This window comes from Diorhabda carinulata, chromosome 5 (genome assembly GCF_026250575.1).
Source record: "Diorhabda carinulata isolate Delta chromosome 5, icDioCari1.1, whole genome shotgun sequence".
NCBI lineage: Eukaryota > Metazoa > Arthropoda > Insecta > Coleoptera > Chrysomelidae > Diorhabda > Diorhabda carinulata.
Window position 1 is genome coordinate 8560116 of NC_079464.1, and position 10320 is coordinate 8570435.

General features: G+C 32.5%; 1 protein-coding gene across 1 annotated transcript; it reads right to left on the reverse strand.

Annotated features, from left to right (window-relative positions):
* Positions 1 to 320: 320 nt before the first annotated feature.
* Positions 321 to 9718, reverse strand: LOC130894052 (lysosomal aspartic protease-like). The gene is made up of 8 exons (XM_057800592.1): positions 9543 to 9718; positions 8322 to 8457; positions 6281 to 6404; positions 5674 to 5792; positions 4898 to 5097; positions 3473 to 3704; positions 2185 to 2316; positions 321 to 537 (listed from the first exon to the last, which is right to left on the reverse strand). Exons 1-8 carry the CDS (start codon positions 9608 to 9610, stop codon positions 367 to 369), a joined length of 1182 nt encoding a protein of 393 aa, XP_057656575.1. The 5' UTR covers positions 9611 to 9718; the 3' UTR covers positions 321 to 366.
* Between the last annotated feature and the right edge of the window lie 602 nt (positions 9719 to 10320).

The window sequence follows — 10320 nt, forward strand, 5'->3', positions numbered from 1 at the left end:
AAGTAATGAGCATGATAAATTTCACATATTTCTTTGTGAAACTATGAGAAAAGACACAGTTCTATAAAAAGTGAAACTTCTATTATGCGATTCCTTGAGACTTACAAGTGAAAATTAACTAACTGCGTTTTGAAATAAAATATGATTATTATATATTTTAAGTGAAGCTCTCCCTCTATTAATTGCAAAGATGTAAAAGAAATTGATTCGACGATTCACTGCTTCATATATATACCAAGTAAACTATACCAATAAATTTGATGCGCGCTCGCCCGTGTTGGTCTAGGAGGCGGGCGTACCGGAAGGTTAAATAATAATCATTCCAATTTTAAACTTCATTATTTATTTATTTATTTTGAACAATTTTCAATAATTTTCTGTGATAGCTTCTGCTAATCCAACGCGATTGTTACCCATATCAAATTCACTGTAATATTTACCAATGAATACATCACCCAATATCCATAGAGGGCCATCAATATTCACATCAAGTCCCATAAAACCTAATATGCATGTGTCTATAAGAAGACTTTCCTCCTAAAACAAATACGAATAATTACTTTTAAAATGATTAAATGTTTCATAATGAGTAATGAATCATGGACGAGATATGATACACAGAGAACTCAAAATCCAGTGATTAATTAACTCTGTGGAAGATGATATGATCTGTTAGTACTACTTCATACTTAATCACAATATGAAGATATTATATAAGACATCCTCCCGTGTTCATGAGAAATTATTCATTGAATTTCTGTTTCCTACAATTTAAAGCGCCATTCGCAAGTGCTCTACGGCACTTGCGGGATTGACATAATAATTTTCATAAATTTTCTAAATTCAGTTGAAATGTACATAATTTATCATAATCTATCATAGCATAATTCTGATTCTGCCAGTTGTGTTTTATTTCATACTTTTTTGACATGCTTTTATCAGTTTCACTTGTATGTTTTTGGCATAGATTTTGCCCTAAATTGAGCGATAAGATTTAATTTAAGCCTTGCATATTTCTGCATATACACTAACTACAATGCAATAGGTCGAACAAAATATCTGATCATTCTGATAGATTCATAACAATTCATGAATTTTTCTTTGTATACTTTGGATGAGAGTAAAAAACATACAGCAAGTGGGTGAACTACGCGTGAACCACACTTAGTAAATCGAGATGTGCATCTTTAAATATTACAGACGGATTTAATATAAAAAAATTGAGGTAAAAATACAGTTTTAAAACATTGGAAAAGATGTGTCCTGGACGTTGATATTACCATTTTGAGCGAGTTGGGCAAATGGAGAAGAAAGCAAAAGGTAGGCCTACTAAGTAAGTAAATTTCGGGAAAATAAATCGAACTAGAAACTAGCTAGAAACTTTGATGTACATCTTCATATGTTATAGACGGATTTATTATAGAAAATTGAGGAATAAAGCCAAAAATTCAGTTTCAAAACATTGAAAAATGCGTTTTCTGGATCTCTATATTACCATTTTGAGTGAGTGGGGCAAATGGAAAAGAAAGGAAAAGAAAGGCCTACTTAGTAAGTGATTTTCGGTGACGGGAAAATAAATCGAACGAATACTTATAGAAATCAAACCCAGATATATTGGTCACCTTCTAGAAACTTTTATGTACATCTTTAAATGTTAAAGACGAATTTAATATAGAAAATTGAGGAATAAAACCAAAAATTCAGTTTCAAAACATTGAAAAATGCGTTTTCTGGATCTCTATATTACCATTTTGAGCGAGCCGGGTAAATGGGGAAAAAAGAAAAGGGAATGTAGGGAAAATACTTTTCGGTGACGGTAAAAAAATTGACTCAGTATAGGAATCGAGCCCAGATGTATTAGTTACGCGCTAGAAACTTCAACTTATAAGATATCCTAGAGAGACGTATCGCATTTATATTTCACTCACCTACTTAATGAGTCCCACTCACTGAATCATTTTTAGTAATCTTAACAATTTTGTGCATTTCTAAACATTTGTTGTACCCATCATGCTGACAATTTTTTTTATTAAATTCTAGCGTGTCAGATTCCTTTAGCACAGCCGTGTTCCATTTTGACCAAACAATGATAAGGTAGAAATAAGCTAATACCAAATGTATGAAGTAAAGAGGTAACGAAATTTAAAGTTTACCAGAATATTGGAAAAGTGTGAAAATACTCACCTTGATGACATATTCTTCTGGTGTCAATGTGAATGTATATCCACCCAAAACGAAATCTATATCTGGCATCGAAGATAGCTTACTGCAATCAATGACAGCTTCTCCGTTGATATTGAATGCAGTTCCTACTAACTAAAATTAATGATAATCATTTTATAAAATAGGTCTCGTAATAATTGATATCATTTGTATTCGCTCGAATTAGTTAAGTATACAGCACTCGTATGATGAGGTGACCAATAAAAAAATACTGTTTTCTACACAGAAAACTGAAAATATTTTCATTCGTAATCTGTTGCTTGGTGAATAAATGCCTGAGAAATACAAATGCTGAAAACTTTTTGTTACATATACGTGGATTGGTTCCAGAGTTACCTGGCGTACCCTAGAGATGGTGGTAGTAGCTAGAAAGAGCTAGAGTAGCTAGAGTAAAATAATTGGTAGGAGACCTTGAACGATTTTTGAAGACCAGCATCGCAGTGGTCGATCAAATGAGGTGATTGCACCAAAGCGGTACTGGACCATCATTTCACACCCGAAACTAAAGAAAAATCGAAATAATGGACTGAGAAGGAAGAACTGGCTCAGAAAAAGGCAAATACCGTCTGCAGGCAATGTCATGGCCATGGCCATGGGATGTGCGTGGGATAATTTCCATTGACTACCTTGAAAAAGGAAAAACTATCAACGACGAGTATTATGCGAGTGACGAAATCAAGCAAAAAAAGGCGCATTTGCTTAAGAAGAAAGGGTTGGTCCCATCAAGACAATGCACCAGAACACATGTCCGTTATTACCATTGCCAAAATCAATTAATTAAAATTTGAATTCCTACCTTACGCATCCTATTAGCTAAATTTAACCCCCTAGGATTGTTTTCTGTTTCCAGATTTGCAAAAATGGCTCTATGATCAAAGATTTTCTAGCAATGAAGATATGATGTTGGCAGTTGATGGCTATTTGAGAAGCTTGACAATTCTTATTATAAAAAAGGTATCTAACTTATTGAACATCGCTGAGAACATTGTATAGAGCTAAAAGAAGGTTAGGTTGGAAAATAAATATATTTTTTTCAAAAATTTTTGTGCTTTCTTGTTCTTCTGGGACCATCGTCGTACATTGCAATCAAGTACAAATATCAGCTACCGAGATGATTCAGACCAATAAAAGACAAGAAAATTTCATCTGCTGCATACTTATACCAATTATATTGAACACTACTGTTAAATTATTATGGGATAATGTAGAAATAATCTTTTTTTGTAATATATAATCGATATTAACTCACTTTCTGAAGTTTGTCAATTTCTTCGGTAGGACCTGTGATTAAGCTGGTTCCAGTATCTACTATTGCGTGACATCCTCCACTACAAAATGTTTCTGATCCAATATTGATACTATCCATCTCAACTTGCCAGTAAGCTTGTCTAGACACTGGTAAATAAGTAAAGTTTCCTTTGTAGTATTTTGGATCGGATCCACCAAGTATTAATTCACCTCCGACTAATCCATAGGCATCTCTTAAAATAAGGAAAAATGTGAAAAATAAACTAGAAATACTGCAACATGATCGAAATAATCAGTAATGCACAGCAAGTTTTTTGTAATCTGAAAGAAACACTGAAGGAATATTAAAATAAAAGGTGATGAATGCTTGTATGAAATTAAAATAAGTTTTTCCTATAACATTTCCTCAGCCTACCCCTTTCCAAGGTATTACCCTCTAAATAGTGGTGACTAAAATTGAGTTTGTATTTTTTTTTTCCAAACATGTATGGCAATCCATGACATTACGTTAATGTATTTTGGCTATAGGTGGTTATTCAGTTTATTTATTTTTATATAAAAAGTTATAAAATTATTGTTTATTTTTTTTTCTCTGCAGCTATTGGTTTTGGGAAAAAAATTATTTCATAAAACTTTATCTTGGAAAAAAGTTTTGATATGAAATAAAGTGAGGGAAAGTTTTGAAAAAAAATGAAAACTCAATTTTAGTCACTGCTTTAGAGCTGGGGAAAGACCAATCACCTGAACTTTGTCACATGAATTTAGAAATACCCTGAAACTATCTGCATGTGCATTACTCGTGACATTCACACCATGCAACTTTGGAGTTATTTTTCAGAAAGAGAAGGGAAATGTTTTGCTCCCATACCTCATTGTGATAAGGTCACTCAAAGTAAATAACAGCAATTCCAAGGAGATTTTTAGAATTGCTGCTACTTGTGGATTCAACGTCAAAGTGAGTTTATTTATTTATCATTATCAATCATGTTTCATACCACAACAGGAATCCAGATCAGAAAGTAATTATACTCCAATATCTCCATATCTCCGAATGGTGATATTTTGAAAATTCATTTTCACATACCGATAAAAGCATTTATCGTGGCTAGTATCTATGATAAATTTCAACCATCCAGGATGTTCCAGAAGTAGTTGAATATATCTAGCATAAAGTCTAAAGAATTGAAATTATTTGATGCATGAAGTTTTTGCAAGAGTGAATTAGGATGACTGGTAATATGATATGTGTTGCTACTTTGTTTTATAATTGGATGCTCAAATATTTTGAGTCACTTTGACCAAATTCATAATAATTTACTTTCTAGCTTCAAGCGAACTCCCCGTACAGATTTCTGCTATCCAATTCTTGACTTAAAATTTAGACGTACTTAAACAGTTTGAGAAAAAAACTTAGCATCAGGCTTACCTGTTCAAGTAAAAGGAAAATATTGGTTGGTCAACAACGTTTTGTTCAACCATCGTGTTGAAAACTGGAGTGATTCCGTTTACTGAAATGGTAGGATAACCCATACCTAAAATGCCATCGAATTGACCTGCTACAAAAGCCAAACCTGGTTCTTCCATAGCTTCAGCGAAAAGTTGGTTGGTGACTTGGATATCACCGACCTAAAAAGGAGCAAATAAAAATGATGAAATGAAACATTTCTCAGTGGTACTAAATATTTAGGTGTACTTGAAGTTTTTGAAGTAAACAGTCGTTCTTTTCCTTAGTTTGTCGTATATTTCTTTGAGCATAAAATATTACACTGAGAGCCCCGTATGAGAACCAACAAAGAGAAGCTTATAGGGTAGCTCACAATATGACGATTGACTGTACCTTATAGGGCCAAAAAGTAGGGCCCGAAAATCAAATTATTTGCCCCCTGCTACTCACAAATTTAATATTTGGATCAGTGTATGCGACTTCTAAGGGTATTAAGTAATGGTAAGTAGAAGGGAGTAGATTACGACCTAATCTTAAAATTTCAGAGAAGTTTTTATTTGTTAGTTGATTCAAGAAATTTAATTTTCATTCCATAGATGATTAAATCTACTCCTAAATTACCGTCCACTTACAGAAATAAATCGTGATCTGATCAATATAAAGGTTGGCGAAGAGCTTGTTTAAGAATTTACGTGTTCTTTAACGTTAACAATACGATAAATTTGAGAAGGAAATATAGGTGAAAGTAAAACACTCACCTGTACATTATCTGATGAAACAAAGCCACTAAGTGAACCAGAACCATACTGAATTTCAAAATTTGTTCCATTTTCCTTATAAGTTGAAGATTTTTCCGAATTATATTTGGAATGGAGCTCTAAAAATATTGAGTATTTTCATATTTCGCAGATCAAAGACAATCTCAATACACAACAACAACTCACAAATGTTTATTCAACTACTGCAGGTATTTTATTTTATTTAGAATAAAATTGTAGATTAATCAACAGGGATTCTAGAAATACCTGTGTGTATCGACCTATTTTGAAAATCAAAAGAGAAAATAGGAAGAATATTCACTATTCACCTAAGAAAAATATCTTCAACAGAGATTGCTTAATACTCTGAATAAGAACAAATGATCTATTTCATAAAATATACATCACAGTTTATTAGTTAAGAAATTAATGTGAGATAGTAGTATACAGTGCATTTAATACAAAGATAATCGTTCAGCAAAACAAGCTTTACTTACAAAGACACAAATATTGTATATGTTTAGAAGGAGTCTACAATCTTAATCAATTCGGAAATCTCCGATATCGCTTAATTTGATATTGTAATAGTAAATACTATTCTACTCACGGCAGGCTATATTAAGAATGTTACACTTTGAGGATGGGACCCAAAGATTGGATGAACCTGTATCAAATATCACATTGAAAGTTTGAGGTGGTGTACCGATACTTATTTCACCATAATATTGTGCCTAAAGCAAACAAATTATTAGCCATTTATTTCAGATAAAAACACTTTTCATATACGTTGAATGCCAATAATACCAATAACTTAATAGTAACCTAATATCGAACACTTTCTTCTGACACATAATAATAGTAATTCTATTAACCTCATCTCTTAATCATGCAGCTCTTGTAGATTTTGTCGCTTATCTACAAAAATCTTCGATTTTAAATAGAGCCTTAGGAAAATATCTAGCAACCTAAAGTGTCACTGTATTGGTCCTCGTAATTGGTTTAAAAATTTGCGAACATAATTGGAATTATTGTCATTTGGAAACATGAGCAATTCCACTCGTATAAATTGTAGATAACCTTTTTTGTATAATTTTGTGGTACTAATTAGTAGTTTAATTGCGGATTAGGATTATTAGGATTAGTTTAATACATTGATACTCCGAGAAATTAAGAATAGTTTGGGAAAGGTGAATTTGGCTCATCATAATAGATGCTATTATGTTTTTGATAATGCTTTATCACGAAACTATTCTATAGAATGTTCAATAGTTCACTTGAGCATTAAGGTTTGTACAGAGATCGGAATAAGTCAAGCTACAAATATAGATTGATAGAAAAAAATGCAACGTCAAAATGAATTTATTGAAAAAAATTACGAAAGGGATGCCCATCATGATCAATGCATTTACGTTTTTCAATGGAGACGGAGGTCCGGCGAAGCATGTCAAGCTGTCCGCGAAGAGTTTCAAATGCTATTTCAATTGCGGTTCGTGGTCCTCTTGCAAAAACGCAGTCCTTGAGAAGGTCCCACAGGAAGAAATCACAGGGTGTCAGGCTACATGACCAACGAATCCTCATCTGCCTATCCATTCTCCAAAATAAACATTAAGGTAGTCCCAAACACATAACGCGTAGTACTGCGAAGCTCCAATGCATGTAATGGCGGATGTCACGAGAGTTGGCCGTCACTTCAAAAAAATATGGACCAGGATACCTTCCGCATGGATACCTGCCCACACACACACACACACACGCGCGCACACACACACACACACACATGGTGCGGAGCGGTGCCTGACTTATGTCGTCCTCAGTATGAAAACCAGGAATGAAAAAAGTTTGGCAGACAAATGTTTTGGCACATCCTAATAGATATCTTATCAATGGTTTCCACTGATCCATACAGTCTTTTCAGAATTTTACTTGGATATAATGATCAGTGAGAAAACAATGAAAAACTCCTAATAATTAATCTTGGAAGGCAATTGTCTTGATAGTTTCAGGAGAACTACAGTACAGGTTTAAGTAATATGTATAGTAATGAGTGCTTCAATGTGGTTCGCTTGATTACATCCCAATAACTTCGACTAGTCCAAGAAGTTCTTTGAAAACTGTTATACGTCTAGATCCAAATAGTGTTTGGATTTAAGTTAAACCAACCTTCTTAGTGCTGCTTCAGTAAAATTAGATCTTCCTGTAACTCCTGAGTATAGATTTTCGTGGTTTTGTTACCTTAATTCTAGATTGCTTTGCCATTGCGTAGATGATCATTCGGAAAAATGTAGAAAAAAAGTGAGACCAGATCAACTCTGATATGGCAAATCTGAAGTACAAAATATAGTCTAATTACAATGTTCATATATATCATAGAGATGCCATGATACGATAAGATTATTAAATTTGATATAATAAATTTTTTGAGTGGTATGAGATGATGAAATAATTGATCAAGTGCACATTGTAATGATAATTTTCTCCTGGCAGCTATATCAATTTTATTGCCAGGAGAATCGGATATTGTTGCATAATCTACCAAAATTCAAATTAGAGGAGAAATTGTGTCTCTAAATTTGATTCACATGATTTTAAGATAACTTTAGTAGATAATTCAATGAAAAACTAAGAAACATTTTGATATAAGAACTTACGTCTAGGTAGTTGGTTAATATAACGTGTGAACCCTCATTAACTTTACCATATTTGTTCAACAAACCTTGTTTGAGTTTGGACAAACCAATTTTCTTTATGAGATTTCTGGCTGTATCGATTTTCTTCAAAGGTATTCTAAAAAATTTGGCATGCATTAGTAGAAATAGAAAATCAATGAGTCAAAGCCTATTCATGTCGTACTTTGAAGTTATTTCGACCAAAAGGAAAAGGAAAATCCAATATTTTATATGAATTGAAGATATGAACACGAAAAACATGAAGCTTGTCGTCGTAAACTATGGAAATATCGAGGGTTAGAAATGCAAAGAAATCAATTTAGGTGGTTATATTTTCCATGTCCATTTAATCAAAGCTATCAGAATAAAATCACTTTTCAATCTCAGTAGAACTAATTCTATTAATTTCTTCTATTTTACAACACTAAATATAATTCAGGCAAAGGCTAAACGCAGAAAAAAAGTTTATTCCCCATTTTCCAGTTAGGTATACGAGAATATTGCAGGTGTCCTTCGGTTTATTCGAAACGATTATTTACATAGATACCTTTAAAAATAAAATTAATAATTTCGCTAAGACACAGACCTTCATACCTCGAAATGAAGAATAATTAATCCATTTACGCTTGCGTGAGTTAAGTGAGAAGATTACGAGGAAACGGGGATAAACTAGAGATGACATCTAGTATACAAACTTCTAGGATCCTAAATCAAATTAAAAGTGCCGATTGATATTTTCAGATTAGTTGGATTTTCATTGTCTAAAAGGTTGAATATAGAAAAAGACAATGCGAAGAATACCTTCAGAACTTGTAATTATTTTTATGAAATATAATTAGTTTATTAAGATGATAATAAAACAATAATAATTTGAATTCAGGTGACATAATTAAGCAAAGAGATAAAGAAAATCCAACTTACCATATTTCTCAAAAATATCATAAGAAGAATGAGGACAAAGTGAAGTAGATATGCGAAAAATGAAACTAATCGAATGTATGAGGATTACCAAAACTAACATAAAAAAAAACTATTTTCAGTGACGACTCCTTATCTTCGACATATTTCATGTGATACTAACTTTTTTGATAGAAGCAATCGATTCCTTCAATTTATTTTCTCTATAAAAATATGTTTTTCTGAAATTATTAGCTGCAACTTTTTCGCCATTATCACTTAACCATTATTAACAATATCATTTACCTGTGTAGTTCACTGCTAGCAGCAGCTACAATAACTAAAAGTAATAGGAGATTATATAATTTCACCATACTGTAACAGTTATCTATCACACTGTCAAATATCTAGTGAATTTCTATTCTTTCTATTTATACCCGTCCCCTTTAGATCAGGTATTCACTTTGATACGTGAAATCAACACGTATTTTCAATTTATCTAATTCAATCGCGATAAATATTCAAAAATCTTCAATTCATGAAGTACCTTTTAGAATCATTATCTGATTACACATAAAGAATTTCATAATAATAACTATTATTGAATAATCGAAGTAAACTGCTCAAAAAAAAATTCAAAAAGTTGAATATGTTTCAATTACAATTGTTGGTTTTTTCGGGCAGTTCCGGAAATCTAGGTAAATTATTTTTCTGTTTATTCGGAACGCAACGGAATGATTTTTTCAATGACTGCCCAATTGTCTTACTTGGAGACTGAAATACGAAAACGAAAATCATTAAATCAAAAATTTATAACAAATAAGATCGATATACATATCCACAATGTAACAAAAAGACCATCGTGAAGATATTTCCATCAAGGTTTTAGCAATTTTTCACAGAAATAAAACCGAATTCTTACGCACGATCATAACAATGGACTACATAAAGGAGAACCGATTTCAAAGGAGGCAAAGACCGTTCCAAGATCATGTCGTCGGTTTCTTGAGATGTGCGTGAGATAATTATCATTGTCTATCTTGAAAAAGGGAAAATTATCAACATCGACTATTATGCAAACTTA